The sequence below is a fragment of the Rutidosis leptorrhynchoides genome, chromosome 1 (assembly GCF_046630445.1).
Source record: "Rutidosis leptorrhynchoides isolate AG116_Rl617_1_P2 chromosome 1, CSIRO_AGI_Rlap_v1, whole genome shotgun sequence".
In the NCBI taxonomy this organism is placed as follows: domain Eukaryota; kingdom Viridiplantae; phylum Streptophyta; class Magnoliopsida; order Asterales; family Asteraceae; genus Rutidosis; species Rutidosis leptorrhynchoides.
In genome coordinates, this window is record NC_092333.1 from 12906913 (window position 1) to 12929390 (window position 22478).

Genomic DNA, 22478 nt, shown 5'->3' on the forward strand with positions numbered 1-22478 from the left:
TATCATGTATGAATATCTCTTAATATGATATATATACATTAAATGTCTTTACAACGATAATCGTTACATATATGTCTCGTTTAAAAATCATTAAGTTAGTAGTCTTGTTTTTACATATGTAGTTCATTGTTAATATACTTAATGATATGTTTACTTATCATAGTATCATGTTAACTATATATATATCCATTATATGTCATCATATAGTTTTTACAAGTTTTAACGTTCGTGAATCACCGGTCAACTTGGGTGGTCAATTGTCTATATGAAACATATTTCAATTAATCAAGTCTTAACAAGTTTGATTGCTTAACATGTTGGAAACATTTAATCATGTAAATATCAATCTCAATTAATATATATAAACATGGAAAAGTTCGGGTCACTACAGTACCTACCCGTTAAATAAATTTCGTCCCGAAATTTTAAGCTGTTGAAGGTGTTGACGAATCTTCTGGAAATAGATGCGGGTATTTCTTCTTCATCTGATCTTCACGCTCCCAGGTGAACTCAGGTCCTCTACGAGCATTCCATCGAACCTTAACAATTGGTATCTTGTTTTGCTTAAGTCTTTTAACCTCACGATCCATTATTTCGACGGGTTCTTCGATGAATTGAAGTTTTTCGTTGATTTGGATTTCATCTAACGGAATAGTGAGATCTTCTTTAGCAAAACATTTCTTTAAATTCGAGACGTGGAAAGTGTTATGTACAGCCGCGAGTTGTTGAGGTAACTCTAGTCGGTAAGCTACTGGTCCGACACGGTCAATAATCTTGAATGGTCCAATATACCTTGGATTTAATTTCCCTCGTTTACCAAATCGAACAACGCCTTTCCAAGGTGCAACTTTAAGCATGACCATCTCTCCAATTTCAAATTCTATATCTTTTCTTTTAATGTCAGCGTAGCTCTTTTGTCGACTTTGGGCGGTTTTCAACCGTTGTTGAATTTGGATGATCTTCTCGGTAGTTTCTTGTATAATCTCCGGACCCGTAATCTGTCTATCCCCCACTTCACTCCAACAAATCGGAGACCTGCACTTTCTACCATAAAGTGCTTCAAACGGCGCCATCTCAATGCTTGAATGGTAGCTGTTGTTGTAGGAAAATTCTGCTAACGGTAGATGTCGATCCCAACTGTTTCCGAAATCAATAACACATGCTCGTAGCATGTCTTCAAGCGTTTGTATCGTCCTTTCGCTCTGCCCATCAGTTTGTGGATGATAGGCAGTACTCATGTCTAGACGAGTTCCTAATGCTTGCTGTAATGTCTGCCAGAATCTTGAAATAAATCTGCCATCCCTATCAGAGATAATAGAGATTGGTATTCCATGTCTGGAGATGACTTCCTTCAAATACAGTCGTGCTAACTTCTCCATCTTGTCATCTTCTCTTATTGGCAAGAAGTGTGCTGATTTGGTGAGACGGTCAACTATTACCCAAATAGTATCAAAACCACTTGCAGTCCTTGGCAATTTAGTGATGAAATCCATGGTAATGTTTTCCCATTTCCATTCCGGGATTTCGGGTTGTTGAAGTAGACCTGATGGTTTCTGATGCTCAGCTTTGACCTTAGAACACGTCAAACATTCTCCTACGTATTTAGCAACATCGGCTTTCATACCCGGCCACCAAAAATGTTTCTTGAGATCCTTGTACATCTTCCCCGTTCCAGGATGTATTGAGTATCTGGTTTTATGAGCTTCTCTAAGTACCATTTCTCTCATATCTCCAAATTTTGGTACCCAAATCCTTTCAGCCCTATACCGGGTTCCGTCTTCCCGAATATTAAGATGCTTCTCCGATCCTTTGGGTATTTCATCCTTTAAATTTCCCTCTTTTAAAACTCCTTGTTGCGCCTCCTTTATTTGAGTAGTAATGTTATTATGAATCATTATATTCATAGATTTTACTCGAATGGGTTCTCTGTCCTTCCTGCTCAAGGCATCGGCTACCACATTTGCCTTCCCCGGGTGGTAACGAATCTCAAAGTCGTAATCATTCAATAATTCAATCCACCTACGCTGCCTCATATTCAGTTGTTTCTGATTAAATATGTGTTGAAGACTTTTGTGGTCGGTATATATAATACTTTTGACCCCATATAAGTAGTGCCTCCAAGTCTTTAATGCAAAAACAACCGCGCCTAATTCCAAATCATGCGTCGTATAATTTTGTTCGTGAATCTTTAATTGTCTATATGCATAAGCAATCACCTTCGTTCGTTGCATTAATACACAACCAAGACCTTGCTTTGATGCATCACAATAAATCACAAAATCATCATTCCCTTCAGGCAATGACAATATAGGTGCCGTAGTTAGCTTTTTCTTCAATAACTGAAACGCTTTCTCTTGTTCATCATTCCATTCAAATTTCTTCCCTTTATGCGTTAATGCAGTCAAGGGTTTTGCTATTCTGGAAAAGTCTTGGATGAACCTTCTGTAGTAACCAGCTAGTCCTAAAAACTGGCGTATGTGTTTCGGAGTTTTCGGGGTTTCCCACTTTTCAACAGTTTCTATCTTTGCCGGATCCACCTTAATACCTTCTTTGTTCACTATGTGACCGAGGAATTGAACTTCTTCCAACCAAAATGCACACTTTGAAAACTTAGCGTACAATTCTTCCTTCCTCAATACTTCTAACACCTTTCTCAAATGTTCACCGTGTTCTTGGTCATTCTTTGAGTAAATAAGTATGTCATCAATGAAAACAATGACAAACTTGTCAAGGTATGGTCCACACACTCGGTTCATAAGGTCCATGAACACAGCTGGTGCATTAGTTAAACCAAACGGCATGACCATAAACTCGTAATGACCGTAACGTGTTCTGAAAGCAGTCTTTGGAATATCATCTTCTTTCACCCGCATTTGATGATACCCGGAACGTAAGTCAATCTTTGAATAAACAGACGAGCCTTGTAGTTGATCAAATAAGTCATCGATTCTCGGTAGTGGGTAGCGGTTCTTGATGGTAAGTTTGTTCAACTCTCGGTAGTCGATACACAACCTGAATGTACCATCTTTCTTCTTGACAAACAAAACAGGAGCTCCCCACGGTGATGTGCTTGGTCGAATGAAACCACGCTCTAAAAGTTCTTGTAATTGGCTTTGTAGTTCTTTCATCTCGCTGGGTGCGAGTCTGTAAGGAGCACGAGCTATTGGTGCAGCTCCTGGTACAAGATCTATTTGAAATTCAACGGATCGATGTGGGGGTAATCCCGGTAATTCTTTCGGAAATACATCAGGAAATTCTTTTGCGACGGGAACATCATTGATGCTCTTTTCTTCAGTTTGTACTTTCTCGACGTGTGCTAGAACAGTATAGCAACCTTTTCTTATTAGTTTTTGTGCCTTCAAATTACTAATAAGATGTAGCTTCGTGTTGCCCTTTTCTCCGTACACCATTAAGGGTTTTCCTTTTTCTCGTATAATGCGAATTGCATTTTTGTAACAAACGATCTCCGCTTTCACTTCTTTCAACCAGTCCATACCGATTATCACATCAAAACTCCCTAACTCTACTGGTATCAAATCAATCTTAAATGTTTCGCTAACCAGTTTAATTTCTCGATTCCGACATATATTATCTGCTGAAATTAATTTACCATTTGCTAATTCGAGTAAAAATTTACTATCCAAAGGCGTCAATGGACAACTTAATTTAGCACAAAAATCTCTACTCATATAGCTTCTATCCGCACCCGAATCAAATAAAACGTAAGCAGATTTATTATCAATAAGAAACGTACCCGTAACAAGCTCCGGGTCTTCCTGTGCCTCTGCCGCATTAATATTGAAAACTCTTCCACGGCCTTGTCCATTCGTGTTCTCCTGGTTCGGGCAATTTCTAATAATGTGGCATGGTTTTCCACATTTATAACAAACTACATTGGCATAACTTGCTCCGACACTACTTGCTCCGCCATTACTCGTTCCGACACCATTTGTCCCTTTCGTTCTATTAACCCCTGGTCCGTAGACCTCACACTTCGCCGCGCTATGACTATTTCTTTTACACTTGTTGCAAAATTTGGTGCAGAACCCCGAGTGATTCTTTTCACACCTTTGGCATAGCTGCTTCTGATTGTTGTTGTTGTTGCGGTTATTATTGTTGTTGGGATGATTGTTGTAGTTGCTGTTGTTGTTGTTGTTGTTGTTGTTGTTGTTGGGCCGTTTGTTGTAGTTGCGATTGATGTTGCGATTGTTGGGATAATTGTTGCGATTATTGTTGTAATTGCTGTTGTTGTTGTATTGGTGATTCTTATCACCGTTTTCCTCCCACTTTCTTTTGACTTGCTTCACATTGGCCTCTTCAGCAGTCTGTTCTTTAATTCTTTCTTCAATTTGGTTCACGAGTTTGTGAGCCATTCTACATGCCTGTTGTATGGAGGCGGGCTCGTGTGAACTTATATCTTCTTGGATTCTTTCCGGTAATCCTTTCACAAACGCGTCGATCTTCTCTTCCTCATCTTCGAATGCTCCCGGACACAATAGGCACAATTTTGTGAATCGTCTTTCGTACGTGGTAATATCAAATCCTTGGGTTCGTAACCCTCTAAGTTCTGTCTTGAGCTTATTGACCTCGGTTCTGGGACGGTACTTCTCGTTCATCAAGTGCTTGAATGCTGACCACGGTAGTGCGTACGCATCGTCTTGTCCCACTTGCTCTAGATAGGTATTCCACCATGTTAACGCAGAACCTGTGAAGGTATGCGTAGCGTACTTTACTTTGTCCTCTTCAGTACACTTACTTATGGCAAACACCGATTCGACCTTCTCGGTCCACCGTTTCAATCCGATCTGTCCTTCGGTTCCATCAAATTCCAAAGGTTTGCAGGCAGTGAATTCTTTGTAGGTGCATCCTACACGATTTCCTGTACTGCTAGATCCAAGGTTATTGTTGGTATGTAGCGCAGCCTGTACTGCGGCTATGTTTGAAGCTAGAAAAGTACGGAATTCCTCTTCATTCATATTCACGGTGTGTCGAGTAGTCGGTGCCATTTCCTTCAAAATAGTTAAATGGAACAAGTTAATCATACAGAATATTAAGAGTAGTTAATAGTATTTCGTAGCATAATATGAACTCATTTATAAAAGCTTTTTCTTCATATTAGCGTTTTATAAGTTTAAATTCGGGTAGTACCTACCCGTTAAGTTCATACTTAGTAGCTAATATACAATTCAACTACTACAATTCTATATGAAAAACTGATTATAATAATATTTCGCGTTCAAACTTTTATACAATATTTTACAAACTTACAATACCGCTTATTTTACATAAAGCATGAAATATAGCACACAATAACTTTGATACAAGATAGTTGTGAAGACAATTCTAGCTAGTACACAAGTCGTTCAGCAAAGGCAATAAAGACACGTAATTCATACGTCCAGAAACAAGTCATGCATTCTGGTTTTACTAGGACTACTTCCCATCCTTGGTCTTGTGCAACATATCCGTTATAGCCGTTGATAAGACAGCGTGTTGTAACGTCGTCAAAGGGACGAGGGTTACGTAATGTCCAACAGTCCCGTAATAATCTAAAAACCTCATTTCTTACCCCAATTACCGACTCCGTCACTTGTGGAAACGTTTTGTTTAATAGTTGTAGCCCGATGTTCTTGTTCTCACTTTGGTGAGAAGCGAACATTACTAATCCGTAAGCATAACATGCTTCTTTATGTTGCATGTTAGCCGCTTTTTCTAAATCACGAAGTTCAATATTCGGATATATTGAGTCAAAATAATTTCTTAACCCGTTGCGTAAAATAGCATTTGGGTTCCCCGCAATATATGCGTCAAAGTAAACACATCGTAACTTATGGGTTTCCCAATGTGATATCCCCCATCTTTCAAACGAAAGTCTCTTATAAACCAAGACATTCTTGGAACGTTCTTCGAATGTCTTACAAACTGATCTCGCCTTAAATAGTTGTGCCGAAGAATTCTGGCCGACTCTAGACAAGATTTCATCAATCATGTCTCCGGGTAGGTCTCTTAAAATATTGGGTTGTCTATCCATTTTGTGTTTTTAAACTGTAAAATAGACAAGAGTTAGATTCATAAAAAAATACTTATTAATACAAGCAATTTTTACATATATCATAAAGCATAAGAACACTATATTACATATATTACACCACACGAATACAACTATCTTATTCCGACTCGCTCGTTTCTTCTTCTTCGGTTTTGGTTCGTTTTGCCAAGTTTCTAGGGATATATGATGTTCCCCTAATACGAGCCGTCGTTGTCCACATTGGTTTAGAAAAACCTGGTGGTTTAGAGGTTCCCGGGTCATTGTTACAACTTAAGGACTTCGGGCGTTGACGATACATATAAAGTTCATCGGGGTTGGAATTAGATTTCTCTATTTTTATGCCCTTTCCCTTATTATTTTCTTTTGCCTTTTTAAATTCAGTTGGGGTAATTTCTATAACATCATCGGAATTCTCGTCGGAATCCGATTCATCGGAGAATTGGTAATCCTCCCAATATTTTGCTTCCTTGGCGGAAACACCATTGACCATAATTAACCTTGGTCGGTTGGTTGAGGATTTTCTTTTACTTAACCGTTTTATTATTTCCCCCACCGGTTCTATTTCTTCATCCGGTTCCGATTCTTCTTCCGGTTCCGATTCTTCTTCCGGTTCCGACTCTTCTTCCGGTTCCTCTTCGGGAACTTGTGAATCAGTCCACGAATCATTCCAATTTACATTTGACTCTTCATTATTATTAGGTGAGTCAATGGGACTTGTTCTAGAGGTAGACATCTATCACATAATATCAAACGCGTTAAGAGATTAATATATCACATAATATTCACATGTTAAAAATATATAGTTTCCAACAAAATTTGTTAAGCAATCATTTTTCAAGTAAACACGGTCGAAGTCCAGACTCACTAATGCATCCTAACAAACTCGATAAGACACACTAATGCAAAATTCTGGTTCTCTAAGACCAACTCTCTGATACCAACTGAAATGTCCCGTTCTTATTGATTAAAAACGTTCCATATTAATTGATTTCGTTGCGAGGTTTTGACCTCTATATGAGACGTTTTTCAAAGACTGCATTCATTTTTAAAATAAACCATAACCTTTATTTCATAAATAAAGGTTTAAAAAGCTTTACGTAGATTATCAAATAATGATAATCTAAAATATCCTGTTTACACACGACCATTACATAATGGTTTACAATACGAATATGTTACATCGAAATCAGTTTCTTGAATGCAGTTTTTACACAATATCATACAAACATGGACTCCAAATCTTGTCCTTATTTTAGTATGCAACAGCGGAAGCTCTTAATATTCACCTGAGAATAAACATGCTTTAAACGTCAACAAAAATGTTGGTGAGTTATAGGTTTAACCTATATATATCAAATCGTAACAATAGACCACAAGATTTCATATTTCAATACACATCCCATACATAGAGATAAAAATCATTCATATGGTGAACACCTGGTAACCGACATTAACAAGATGCATATATAAGAATATCCCCATCATTCCGGGACACCCTTCGGATATGATATAAATTTCGAAGTACTAAAGCATCCGGTACTTTGGATGGGGTTTGTTAGGCCCAATAGATCTATCTTTAGGATTCGCGTCAATTAGGGTGTCTGTTCCCTAATTCTTAGATTACCAGACTTAATAAAAAGGGGCATATTCGATTTCGATAATTCAACCATAGAATGTAGTTTCACGTACTTGTGTCTATTTTGTAAATCATTTATAAAACCTGCATGTATTCTCATCCCAAAAATATTAGATTTTAAAAGTGGGACTATAACTCACTTTCACAGAATTTTACTTCGTCGGGAAGTAAGACTTGACCACTGGTTGATTCACGAACCTATAACAATATATACATATATATCAAAGTATGTTCAAAATATATTTACAACACTTTTAATATATTTTGATGTTTTAAGTTTATTAAGTCAGCTGTCCTCGTTAGTAACCTACAACTAGTTGTCCACAGTTAGATGTACAGAAATAAATCGATAAATATTATCTTGAATCAATCCACGACCCAGTGTATACGTATCTCAGTATTGATCACAACTCAAACTATATATATTTTGGAATCAACCTCAACCCTGTATAGCTAACTCCAACATTCACATATAGAGTGTCTATGGTTGTTCCGAAATATATATAGATGTGTCGACATGATAGGTCGAAACATTGTATACGTGTCTATGGTATCTCAAGATTACATAATATACAATACAAGTTGATTAAGTTATGGTTGGAATAGATTTGTTACCAATTTTCACGTAGCTAAAATGAGAAAAATTATCCAATCTTGTTTTACCCATAACTTCTTCATTTTAAATCCGTTTTGAGTGAATCAATTTGCTATGGTTTCATATTGAACTCTATTTTATGAATCTAAACAGAAAAGTATAGGTTTATAGTCAGAAAAATAAGTTACAAGTCGTTTTTGTAAAGGTAGTCATTTCAGTCGAAAGAACGACGTCTAGATGACCATTTTAGAAAACATACTTCCACTTTGAGTTTAATCATAATTTTTGGATATAGTTTCATGTTCATAATAAAAATCATTTTCTCAGAATAACAACTTTAAAATCAAAGTTTATCATAGTTTTTAATTAACTAACCCAAAACAGCCCGCGGTGTTACTACGACGGCGTAAATCCGGTTTTACGGTGTTTTTCGTGTTTCCAGGTTTTAAATCATTAAGTTAGCATATAATATAGATATAGAACATGTGTTTAGTTGATTTTAAAAGTCAAGTTAGAAGGATTAACTTTTGTTTGCGAACAAGTTTAGAATTAACTAAACTATGTTCTAGTGATTACAAGTTTAAACCTTCGAATAAGATAGCTTTATATGTATGAATCGAATGATGTTATGAACATCATTACTACCTTAAGTTCCTTGGATAAACCTACTGGAAGAGAGAAAAATGGATCTAGCTTCAATGGATCCTTGGATGGCTCGAAGTTCTTGAAGCAGAATCATGACACGAAAACAAGTTCAAGTAAGATCATCACTTGAAATAAGATTGTTATAGTTATAGAAATTGAACCAAAGTTTGAATATGATTATTACCTTGTATTAGAATGATAACCTACTGTAAGAAACAAAGATTTCTTGAGGTTGGATGATCACCTTACAAGATTGGAAGTGAGCTAGCAAACTTGAAAGTATTCTTGATTTTATGAAACTAGAACTTTTGGAATTTATGAAGAACACTTAGAACTTGAAGATAGAACTTGAGAGAGATCAATTAGATGAAGAAAATTGAAGAATGAAAGTGTTTGTAGGTGTTTTTGGTCGTTGGTGTATGGATTAGATATAAAGGATATGTAATTTTGTTTTCATGTAAATAAGTCATGAATGATTACTCATATTTTTGTAATTTTATGAGATATTTCATGCTAGTTGCCAAATGATGGTTTCCACATGTGTTAGGTGACTCACATGGGCTGCTAAGAGCTGATCATTGGAGTGTATATACCAATAGTACATACATCTAAAAGCTGTGTATTGTACGAGTACGAATACGGGTGCATACGAGTAGAATTGTTGATGAAACTGAACGAGGATGTAATTGTAAGCATTTTTGTTAAGTAGAAGTATTTTGATAAGTGTATTGAAGTCTTTCAAAAGTGTATAAATACATATTAAAACACTACATGTATATACATTTTAACTGAGTCGTTAAGTCATCGTTAGTCGTTACATGTAAGTGTTGTTTTGAAACCTTTAGGTTAACGATCTTGTTAAATGTTGTTAACCCAATGTTTATAATATCAAATGAGATTTTAAATTATTATATTATCATGATATTATCATGTATGAATATCTCTTAATATGATATATATACATTAAATGTCTTTACAACGATAATCGTTACATATATGTCTCGTTTAAAAATCATTAAGTTAGTAGTCTTGTTTTTACATATGTAGTTCATTGTTAATATACTTAATGATATGTTTACTTATCATAGTATCATGTTAACTATATATATATCCATTATATGTCATCATATAGTTTTTACAAGTTTTAACGTTCGTGAATCACCGGTCAACTTGGGTGGTCAATTGTCTATATGAAACATATTTCAATTAATCAAGTCTTAACAAGTTTGATTGCTTAACATGTTGGAAACATTTAATCATGTAAATATCAATCTCAATTAATATATATAAACATGGAAAAGTTCGGGTCACTACAATTTCAACCGTTAATAAAAAGTCATTTCCTTAAATATGTTTGGGGAAGAACAAAGTTGAAGCGTAGTAGATGTCGGGATAAAGATCGATGGCATGAAAGATATTTTATTGATAATGTGATGAGAAATTCGGAGAACGTCGATGATGAAGTCGATTGCTGCTCGTGCTGCTCGTGTTCCTCATCGTGCTCAGCCTCGGATTCGGAAGCATAGTTTTCTTTGTTTAATGTGATGTCTAATGTTCGGGTTTGTTTTTGTTTGTGAAATTCGTGTATGGTCCTTGGTTGGATCTTTCGTAGCTGGTTAGGGGCTTGAGGGCGTAGTTTTCCCCGTGTGATTTTGCTTTGTTCTTGTGTTTGGTTGTTGGTGTGTTTGGGCATGTCCCTGTGTATTGTCTAGCTTCTTGCTAGTTTTGTTTCTTTGATTTTTAATATATTCTTGCCTTTAAAAAAAAAAATCACCTTTAAACATGAAATAATTTTATGGACAAAACCCAACAAATTACATCGAAAACGGAGGATTATTGGTGGATTACTTTTGAAGCTAAATGTATAGTTATGGAGTTGGATAACAAAGTTTTAGATGAGAGTCAAATATGAGTTTGGTGAGTATGTCAACACTTAGTTATTTTTCAAAGAATACCTCTAAATTATTAGTTGTTTTTTATTTCTGTTGTGACAATATCCTTTTGTATAACGTACCATGCTCTAAACATATGTTATAGAATGTGTCCAAACTATCCTTTTTAATCAATGAGTATCAAAACAGCTTGTCAAAAACCGCAGCAACGCTTGTCAAAAACCGCAGCAATGCGCAGACCCAAAAACTAATATATCTAATTATAGAATATTAGGATTTACGTCTATTCTTTTTTTTTTTTTAAAGACAAATTTACACACACTTTACACGAATATTTACGCCTATTCTTACGATTCTCTCATGAGTTACTACATTGGTACTCGTTATAATACAAGTCTATAATCACACCACGTAAGTATTTTTATCTTTATATGTCAAATATTACTCGTATGTCAAGTATTACTCTCAAATACTGTTTTACCTAATCACTTCAATTTTCAAGGTTTAGTTACTAGTTAGGTTTTTTTTTTTTTTTTTTTGCTTATTATTTTATAGTAATTTTTTCAGAACTTATGGCTCATTAACCTCACTTTGGATATCAAAAATGAGTAAAATGAATAGTTCAATTATAATGAAATAAAAATTATTTGTGAACAAAATAAATTATTACGCTTGTTTTGAGATTTTTTTTTGTGTTAATAATTTTAGTAGTATTATTTTTTATTTGTATTAAAAAAATTAATGTGTACAAGGGGGCTCATTTTTATGTTTTGAACAAGGCCTTTAAAATCATTGAGACAGCTTTGAGAAAAAGGAGGAGGTGGAGAACGGGGCATTTGTTTTGAGGGATGAAGACGAAGTCAGCACCTGTAATGAAGTCAAAAATGTCTTTTTAAAGACTTGGCGAATCTCGAATTGATACTGCCCTTTTCCAGCGTATTAATTGGTAGCAAAAACTCTAATATTTTATCTTATTCCTTCAAGTCTCGGACATGTAAGGGAGTTTACATTGACAAAGTAGGCGTGATCACACCTCGTCTGGATGAAAGGAACCGAAATGGACCTCCAACGTTGGTTAATTTGGTTTAGGTTTGTTGATTTTGGCTCTTTTTGTTGCTTGGTGTTTTTTCTTATTAGTTCTAACTTGTTCTTGCACTGCGTTTGGTTTGGTGTTTTGCTTTACGATTACGTTCACTTTGTGTAGCGCTTTTGGTTCCAGAAAGTTTCGAATGGAGTTAACGTTGTTTGTAATATCTACTTGTTTCGAGCCTTTTGTCGTTGTACGTGTTGTACCAGTTACGGTCCTTCATTATTCTCGAAGTCACCAGTTCTAAATAGGTATCGTTATTTTAGAAGAATAGAATAATAATAATAATAATAATAATAATAATAATAATAATAATAATAATGATGATGATGATGATGACGATGATGATGTTTGAGTAATAAATAATACTCTGTACTAGAGTTGTAATCACTTGCATCCATAAATTTGCTTGAAAACAAAGGGACCAATGAGAACGCGACATGTGGCGCGAAAATCACATGTGATTGAAAAAAAAAAATTCGAAATTTTTTTTTTTAGAAATTTTTTTTTCGAATTTTTTTTTTAAAAATCATATGTGATTATGCATGTCAATCACATGTGATTGTAAACCCAATCACATGTGATTATGCATGGCAAATCCAATCACATGTGATTTTACAATTCAATCACATGTGATTGTGCAGTTAAATCACATGTGATTATAAAAAAAAATTTAAAATTTTTTTTTTTTAAATTTCGAAAAAAATAAAAAAAATTTCAAAAAAAAATTTTTGAATTTTTTTTTTCAATCACATGTGCTTTTCGCGACACATGTCGCGCTCTCATTGATCCCTTAAATCTCAACTTAATTTATGGACTCAAATTAATATTCCTGTACTAATGACACCAACAAACTTACACTCTGGCTTTAACCGAATTAAATAAATAAATATATTCTTCCATTCCACAAACACGTATCATATCACACAAAAACCCACTTGTATAACCCTCCATATTCTCTCAAACAAACCAAATTCGATTTCTGGAATACCCAATTCCATTTTAGTATAACTATTAATAATCATGATGGATGACAACTTGATTTTTAAGATTAGACTTTTACTCCGATCTCCTTCAGGTAATTATTCACATTTTTCTTTAATTTGCGGAATTCGATCTTTATTTGCTGAATTATTCGTCTGGGATTTGTGGGTACCTCTTAGAATCATGTGTATTTGATTACTTCTTCATAAAAACCGTTTCTTCTGTGTCGGTTGACTTTTGTAGTCAAACAAATTGTTCTCGGTTTATAAAATTATCATGATTTGTATAGCATTTTGATATCTGTAAGAATCTTTAATTATGTTAAGGAGACTAAGTTATACAGTAGTATTCAATAGAATTGTGTGTATAATTGAAGAAACCAGTATGATTTCTTGCGTACTATATTGACCTTCTTGACTAAAAAGTCAGAATGTTGACTGTTTGAACAATTGCCAAAAGAATAACTGTATTTTAGAACTACACTGGATGATTTGCGTGCTCCAGATTGTGGGTAACTGTTAGAATCTTTATATTTGTATCAAATGTTTATAATTGTAAATTATATGATGATGGTAGAATTAGTATGTCAGCATGTGTTATGCTTCAATTGTTGAATAACGAATGCAATATTAGATTGTTACTGAATTGTTATGGCTCTAATTTTTTTATCATTAAGATAAATGTAAGTAACTTTTTCTATTCAGTTTCTGATATTGATTATGATGTGACAATAATCTGTTTAGATACTTTTTTTGACTAAAAAAAGTTATGAGCAACTCAAATTTCTTTTTAGTTCCTGTGACATTCTTGAAGCGCTTCTCGTATAAGGACATAAAGCGGGCAACTGACAATTTTAGCAGAGTTATTGAGACGTCTTCCCATGGGGCTTCTTATAAAGCAATGTTTCAAGGTGGCAGTGCTGCTGTAGTAAAAGAAGTACATCTTATTGACAAAGAAGACGATTTCTTCTATAAGGAAGTCCAGCTTTTGGGACGCTTACATCATCGCCACGTTGTTGAACTTAACGGATTTTCAGTAGGACATAAGAGGTACATATTTCCAGTGTTGTAAAAGTTGTCCGACTTGACCGACGCGTCGGCCGATGCGTCTTTTTTTGGGTTCTCCGTCCCGTTTTTTCTGAAAACGACTCAAAAGACGGTCGGAGATAAAAGTTCGGTCAAAGTCTGTCAAAGACCGTCAAAACGGTCAAAGTCAGTCAAATTTTCGTCAAGATCTGATATATTTTAAAATTAGGGTTTGTTTTCATATTTTAGGCCGCTCTTTTCTCTGTGTCCTTACTGATTATGTACTCGGTAACATTAATTGAGTTTAAAATTTGATTGTTTTTAAATTCAAGTTCTTATTTAAGAAATTTATGGTACATAATCAACCATTTTACATATATATAAATATATATTTAAGAAATTATTAATAAAGTCAACGTTGGTCAACGACCGATGCGTCCCCGACGCGTCCCCCGACTCGGCCGACGCGTCCTTTTTAGGTCTCGACCGATGCGTCCCCGACTCGCGACTTTTACAACCTTGCATATTTCTATGTGAAAGTATATATTACGTGTATATGGAATGTTAAGAAAAGAGGTGGCAAAATGGCCAGTAAGATATGTGTCCTAACGGGTCAAAATGGATTTGTGTCATAATCGATACTTTTGATATGCAAGTAAAATCTTTGGGTTGGGTTAGGCTGACCCATTAAAATCTGGTTGATACTTTTGATAGCTGTTGGTGTGCCTGAAGCATTAGTAAATTTTGAATCATGGCGGTTTGGGATTGGGTTGGGTCAACCCATTAATACCTTTTCGGTATCCATTTACAAAGGTTGAAATTACCACCTCAATGTTTTTGTTGCCCATGTTGGTGTACTTATTTTAGTGTTGACCACTTTTGTGCTATCATGCTCCTTTTCAAATTTCAGTTTTCTCGTGTTTGAGAATGTAGAGAATGGAAGTCTCAAGGAACATCTGAATGGTATATTCTAGTGCCAACATTAAATGTTTATTCAACTCAAAAAGTGTTTTGTTAATATCTGATGTCGTGTAGATCCGTTGAGGACTCCTTTGGATTGGAGAATTAGGCTGAAGATAGCTGTTGGTGTGGCTGCAGCATTAGTAAGTTTTGAATCCTCAACCTGTATGATATATTAAAAAAAAAAATCTACAAACAATATTCTCGTTATTTAACCTTTAAAACTATTACCGTGCAGGAATATTTACATTTCTTTTGTGACCCTCCAGTATATCACGTCTCCATCAGTTCAAATACCATCATGCTAGATGAAAATTTGAATGCGAAGGTAAAAAATTGTTTAATTTATTATCTGGAGGCATCGATTTCAGACTGTTTACTTATCAATCAGAATACTTGTCGATACATCACCCAACCCGTCCATTTTCAACTCCGGATTTTTTTGGGTCACTAAATTGATCTTTTAGTAATTTGCTCTGCATAATAGCTCTTTTTTCATGAATCTTAAGTAATGATTTATGTAAGGTTGAGTGGAACTACTATAGTATTACTTGTTAGCAGAGTTGGCAAAATGGGCAGGCCTGAGGGGTTAGATATAATGAAACAGATCCTGAATTTATGACCCATCTATTAGTTGATGCAATTTTTGAACTTTTCAATCCGTGACCATTTCTGTTTGTTCGTGAAGCTCTCTGATGTTGGACTCCTTGGCTCCGGTAGCGATCAGGGCACACCATGGCGGCCTTCAAGTTCTAATGGTAAATAAATCTTGAGCTACTTTACGAGTAATTGACATTATGAAATATTGAGTTTGAGAAAAATCAAAATAGTGGTGCAAAAACTGATAATTGATTGTGTTGTAGAAACAACCCATCCAGTATATGGGAACATAATGTATCAACTTGGCTTGTTGATACTTGAGTTAATTACTGGTCAATCATCAGACAAAACAGGTGCCGATTTGAGCCAATGGATCGAAGAATCTTGTTTTCCAGCATCAATGGATAACATGATCGACCCTGATCTTGGAAACAGTTACGATTCAGGAGAGCTTAAAGGATTATTAGCTGTAGCAAGATTTTGCCTTAAATCTGTGGATAAACCAAATTCATATACTCCTCAAATATATCGATATCTTCAGAGAAAAATGAGAGTTTGATTTTTGAAAATGAGAGAAAAATGTGCAGAAAAAGGAGTTCGGGATGCATAAAGTAACATGTACACTAACACAAAATATGCCATTTGTAAATTGTTTGTTACAAGAAAATAAGTGTACTCATTTGAAAGGTACAGTAATAAATAAGCTTCATATTTGCCTCTTGTAAAAATATAGATGATATTGATCTTGGATTACAAGCTTGTTTATCATATGTTATGTTTATGCATTTTTTTATAAAAAGTGTTTCACTTTTGTATTTATAGACAAACTTTTCCTTTTAATTTCTAATCCAGTTATCTTATACTTTGGTGTTGACATCTTATAAAGTGCTTGGAAGTTGGAACAGCTGGAAAGTTTATTCTATACATTATTGAGTCTTAGAATGCAAATACTCAAATAATGTTAAACTTTTTAAAGGTTGATCATTTTAGAAGAAATAAGAAACAGAACAAAATTGCAATCTAAAAACACAATTAGTAGTTTTGATTAAATTACCTGAACATTAACAAGTATATCAGCTCCTAAAAGTAACTTGTGATAAACAAAATTGTAGTATTGTATTTAACATTTAAGACAAGCAACTCAATTATTTTAAACACACAAAAAAACATAACTATCAAATCAGAAAGAAGACAAAAACAGTACTCCGTATTATTTTTCTATAACCATACGTGTCATCATATAGCTTTCATAAGAGCGGTCCCAACGGCACGTCCAGCCCCCCGCCCACAAGGCCGCCCAGGTGGGCGCCGATGGCACGAACCCCGCCCAGGTGCCGCCCACGATCTCGCCCAGGGTCTTCGTCTCTCCACTCGTCCATTTCGTGTGAGAATCGTGGGTAGTGTTTAGAATCATGTGTATTTGATTACTTCTTCATAAAAACCGTTTCTTGAATGATTTTGTGTCGGTTGACTTTTGTAGTCAAACAAATTGTTCTCGGTTTATAAAATTATCATGATTTGTATAGCATTTTGATATCTGTAAGAATCTTTAATTATGTTAAGGAGACTAAGTTATACAGTAGTATTCAATAGAATTGTGTGTATAATTGAAGAAACCAGTATGATTTCTTGCGTACTATATTGACCTTCTTGACTAAAAAGTCAGATTGTGGGTAACTGTTAGAAACTTTATTTTGTATCAAATGTTTATAATTGTACATTATATGATGATGGTAGAATTAGTATGTCAGCATGTCTTATGCTTCAATTGTTGAATAAAGAATGCAATGTTAGATTGTTAGTGAATTGATTATGGTATCATCATGATAAATCTAAGTAAATTTTTTTCATTTAGATTCAAATTTTGATTATGATGTGACAATAATCTGTTTGGATACTTTTTTTGACTAAAAAAGTTATGAGCAACTCAAATTTGATCATTGAAAGTTTTGTACATTACATAGTTTCTACCTTTTGAAACATGTATTAAATAATCTTCTAGGTATTGTTTTGAGTTCTTAACATAGAATTTCTTTTTAGTCCCAGTGACATTTTTGAAGCGCTTCTCGTATAAGGACATAAAGCGGGCAACTGACAATTTTAGTAGAGTTATTGGGACGTCTTCACATGGGGCTTCTTATAAAGCAACGTTTCAAGGTGGCTGTGCTGCTGTAGTAAAAGAAGTACATCTTATTGACAAAGAAGACGATTTCTTCTATAAGGAACTCCAACTTTTGGGACGCTTACATCATCGCCACGTTGTTGAACTTAACGGATTTTCAGTAGGACATAAGAGGCACTTATCTCTACTGTAAAGTACATATTACGTTTGTATAGAATGTTAAGAAAGGAGGTGGCAAAACGGCCAGCAAGATAGGTGTGTTAACGGGTCAAAATGGATTCATGACATAATTGATACTTTTGATATGCAACTAAAATCTGGTTGGGGTGGGTTAGGCGGACCCATTAATACCCTTTTGTCGATTTTTTTTAAGTAGTTAATGTAAATATGATAGCTATTGGTGTGCCTGCAGCATTAGTAAGTTTTTGAATCTTGAACCTGTATAAGTTTTTAATCATGGCGGTTTGGGTTTGGGTTTGGGTTTTGGTTGGGTCAACCCGTTAATACCTTTCTGGTATCCTTTTACAGAGGTTGAAATTACCACCTCAATTTCTTTATTGCCCACCGTGTCGTACTTATTTTAGCTTTTTCAAGTAACTGTTTCTGTTCTATTATGATCAACAAACCTATGAACTAGTGTTGACCACTTTTATGCTACTCTTTTAATTTTCAGTTTTCTCGTGTTTGAGAACGTAGAGAATGGAAGCCTCAAGGAACATCTAAATGGTATATTCAGGTTCCAACATTTTATGTTTATTCAATTTAAAAAAAAAAGTGTTTGTTAATAATATCTGATGTCGTGTAGATCCGTTGAGGACTCCTTTAGATTGGAGAATTAGGCTGAAGATTGCTGTTGGTGTGGCTGCAGCATTAGTAAGTTTTGAATCTTGAACCTGTATAACATCATCATTTTTTTTTTTTTTTTATTTATTTGCTATAAACAATTATTTAACCTTTAAAACTATTACCATGTAGGAATATTTACATTTCTTCTGTGACCCTCCAGTCTATCACGTCTCCATCAGTTCAAATACCATCATGCTAGATGAGAATTTCAATGCAAAGGTAAATAATTTTTGTAAGGTTGAGTGGAACTACTATAGTATTACTTGTTAGCAGAGTTGGCAAAATGGGCAGGCCTGAGGGGTTAGATATAATGAAACAGATCCTGAATTTATGACCCATTTATTAGTTGATGCACTTTTTGAACTTTTCAATCCGTGACCATTTCTGTTTGTTCGTGAAGCTCTCTGACGTTGGACTCCTTGGCTCCGGTAGCGATCAGGTTACACCATGGCGGACTTCAAGTTTTAATGGTAAATAACTTTCGTGCTACTTTACGAGTAATTGACATTTTGACATTATGAAATATTGAGTTTGAGAAAAATCAAATTAGTGGTGCAAAAACTGATGATTGATTGTGTTATAGAAACAACAGGGAGAGTATATGGGAACATAATGTATCAACTTGGCTTGTTGATACTTGAGTTGATTACTGGTCAATCATCAGATAAAACGGGTGCCGATTTGAGCCAATGGATCGAAGAATCTTGTTTTCCAGCATCAATGGATAACATGATCGACCCTGATCTTGGAAATAGTTACTATTCTGGAGAGCTTAAAGGATTGTTAGCTGTAGCAAGATTTTGCCTTAAATCTGTGGATAAACCAAATTCATATACTCCTCAAATATATCGATATCTTCAGAGAAAAATGAGAGTTTGATTTTGTTTCAATTTCTGTTTTTGTTTTGTGGGTCTGAAGAATTTAAAAAATGAGAGAAAATGTGCAGAAAAAGGAGTTCAGGATGCATAAAGTAACATATACACTAACAGAAAATATGTCATTTGTAAATTGTTTGTTAGAAAATAAGTTTACTCATTTGAAAGGTACAGTAATAAATAAGATTCATACTTGCCTCTTGTAAAATATAGATGATATTGATATTGATATTGATATTGATATTGATCTTGGATTACAATCTTGTTTATCAAATGACATTTTTTATGCATTGTTTATGAAAAGTGTTTCACTTTATGTTTATAGAAATATACAAACTTTTCCTTTTAAACTCTAATCCAGTTATCTAATACTTTGATGATGACATCCTATAAAGTGCTTGGAAGTTGGAACAACTGGAAAGTTTATTTCTTATACATCATTTAGTCTTAGAATGTAAACACTTCAATAATTATAACTTTTTGCATTTTAGAAGAAACTAGTTGTGTAGCCCTCGCTTCGCGCCGGGAAGTCCGTTCCGAATGCGAGTTAAAAAAAAAGTCTTGATCTATTTTGTAAAAAAGAATTTTTTTTCGACATCTAACATTGAAGGGTTGTTCCTTTTGTGAAAGTTGCTTCTTTTAACGTTCGGGTTTTATTAAAAAAAAAAAAGCTAGTAAAGTGGGGGTTCGATTTGTATTTTAATAAAAGTTAGGGGGTTAAGTTTGTGAAATTTGAAAAAAATATACGTATAAAGTGGGAGTTTGATTTGTATTTTAATAAAAGCTAGGGGGTTAAGTCTGTGAAAATTGAATATTAGTAAAAAAAAGTTAGTAAAGTGGGGGTTCGATTTGTATTTTAATAAAAGTTGGGGTGTTAAGTTTTGTATTATAATAAGAGTATAAAGTGGGGGTCGATTTGTATTTTAATGAAAGTTGGAGGGTTAAGTTTGTGAAAAGTGAAAAAAGGAATAGTATTATTCATTTCACTTTGCCTTTTAGGTATAGGTATTAATAAAAAACACAACAGAACTGCTATCTAAAATAATATTTTTTTTTCTTATGTTTCCTTTTTAGATGAACTGAGTACTACGATAATTCACATAATTTTTTTTTTTTTAAAACTTCAGAAACACGGTTAGTAATTTAGGATAAATTAGATGAACATTAGCAAGTATATCAGCTCCCGAAAGTAACTTCGATAAACAAAATTATAGTATTCTATTTTGGATAACCAACTCAATTATTTATTGGATTTTGATAAACGTAGCCCTTAGGGCTACGTTTAAGCTTACCATAAATAATTTATAAACTTTGTTTAATTAATTACAAAGTATAAATATTCATTTTAAAATATCGATTTTTTTATATAAATTTAGTATTAATATTATTCATGGCAGGGTTGAGTTATAAATATGGAATAAAATTATTTTTAGTATGTTTAAGTGTAGCCCTTAGGGCTACGTTTATCATTAACACATAAAAAAAAACACAACAATCAAACCAGAAATAAGACAAAAAAAGTAGTATTTTTCTACAACCATACGTGTCATCACATAGCTTTCATGATCTGAATATTGAAGTAAGAAAGAAGATAATACATCCAATCCGACATGTATTGTTCATTTTTTTAATAGTACATTCACATATATTAATTAATAAAATTATGTTAATACTAGTAATTGATTCACTTATATTCTATTTAAAGCACCGCTAATGAACTTTAAAAGTAAGATTCTGCATAACCGAATAAAATATACTCCGTATTAGTTTTAAATTGTTTATGAGTAATTGACAGATTAGAAGGTATGGGTAGTTAGATAACGCCAATACATAAAAAAATAAATAAAAATACGCGTACATCATTTGAATACATCCAACACGTTACCACCAAATCGTTTCGTTATATATACTCCGTATGTCAACAAAACGTACACCATGCATCAAAAATCAACATCGACATCACTTCTATTATATTCCATCAATAACAACCACTATTATTCTCCTTCTTTACACATTTTTCCAATCAATTTTTCTTCTCTTTTTTCCTAGTTCGTTCCTTTAAACTCGAGATACAGTGTGATAATGACGACAGAAGCAGAACAAGTCACAAAACTCTTCGATTCATATTGGTTTCAACATGAGATTCTCACAAGCAATCCTCCTCCTGTTGTTGTATACGATGATGAAGATGAAATTGAAGGATGTGATCATAGTGAAGATGAGATTGTAGCATTGACGATAATGAGTTGCAAAAACGACGTGGAAGTGAAGGGTTTGTTACGGTTTTGGGCTCACTCTGTTGCCTCTGAAGTCGTCAGCTGAATTCATCTTTTACATGATTTTTTTTTAATTCTTTTACATGATGTAATTATTTGTTTGCATCAAAAATATACTTGTGAATTGTTAGTAGAAGCTTCAGAAATGAAGTAAGACATGTTTTATGTTATATATATACAAAATAGTACATCATACTTTTACCATTGTTAAAAGGAAGAACCAATTTAGTGTCCAATATTACCAGGTGTTTTAGCAGGGATGCAATCATGCAACGGGTTTAATTTTCATGTTTTATTCCTCCTATATTGGAAAAGAACTACTCATTTTATTTTATAACCAATTAATCAAAGCTTCAAGGTAAATAATAAACAAACACAAGTATTTTCATAACGAAAGATATCGTCTAGAAAGTGAATTTTTGAATTACATGTTTAGCCAGCCATATGTCATAAAATGATGATCTTTTTAATGGATTATGAATCGAAAAAGATTGAAAGGATTGAGGTTTACCAGAAGTTGCTAATTTTCTAAGCCCGAGTAACAGATGCACCACAATGCCCGCCACAAACCCTAACACGGCACTCGAGCCAACTAATGAAACCATTGTGCAAACAAGCACGACAAAAGAATCCTCTTTCGAGGTCATGTCCCTAGGACACATGGCTAGCTCAATACCGGCAAATAGCAACAAAACCCCAACAGGGAACACGATCAAATTAACAATAGAGCTCCCTAACAACAAACCCAAAACCAACTTGGTTGCACCGTTGGTCCTTCTAACACTCAGTTAGAGGTCATGTTCATATTGCAATCAGCGTCCCTCGGATTTTTTCTTTGCATTTAGAGTATTTTTAATTTCAAAAATGTGCAATCAGCATCCCTCCG

The 22478-nt window shown here is 34.2% G+C and overlaps 2 protein-coding genes across 3 annotated transcripts; both read left to right on the top strand.

The window, feature by feature from the left end:
- Positions 1 to 12829: 12829 nt before the first annotated feature.
- LOC139856696 (probable receptor-like protein kinase At1g49730) lies at positions 12830 to 16228 on the top strand. 2 transcript variants are annotated; one of them, XM_071845492.1, is made up of 7 exons: positions 12830 to 12982; positions 13682 to 13937; positions 14824 to 14876; positions 14949 to 15016; positions 15112 to 15201; positions 15562 to 15631; positions 15737 to 16228. In XM_071845492.1, the coding sequence occupies exons 1-7, from the start codon at positions 12928 to 12930 to the stop codon at positions 16030 to 16032; spliced, it is 888 nt and encodes a 295-aa protein (XP_071701593.1). In that variant the 5' UTR covers positions 12830 to 12927; the 3' UTR covers positions 16033 to 16228. The 2 variants fall into 2 exon arrangements, with proteins under 2 accessions (XP_071701593.1, XP_071701594.1); XM_071845493.1 differs by having other exon boundaries at positions 12842 to 12982; positions 13702 to 13937.
- Positions 16229 to 17391: 1163 nt separating this feature from the next.
- Positions 17392 to 19320, top strand: LOC139840456 (probable receptor-like protein kinase At1g49730). Its single transcript, XM_071830747.1, has 7 exons — positions 17392 to 17419; positions 17514 to 17769; positions 18269 to 18321; positions 18401 to 18468; positions 18571 to 18660; positions 18842 to 18911; positions 19025 to 19320. Exons 1-7 carry the CDS (start codon positions 17392 to 17394, stop codon positions 19318 to 19320), a joined length of 861 nt encoding a protein of 286 aa, XP_071686848.1.
- Positions 19321 to 22478: the final 3158 nt, after the last annotated feature.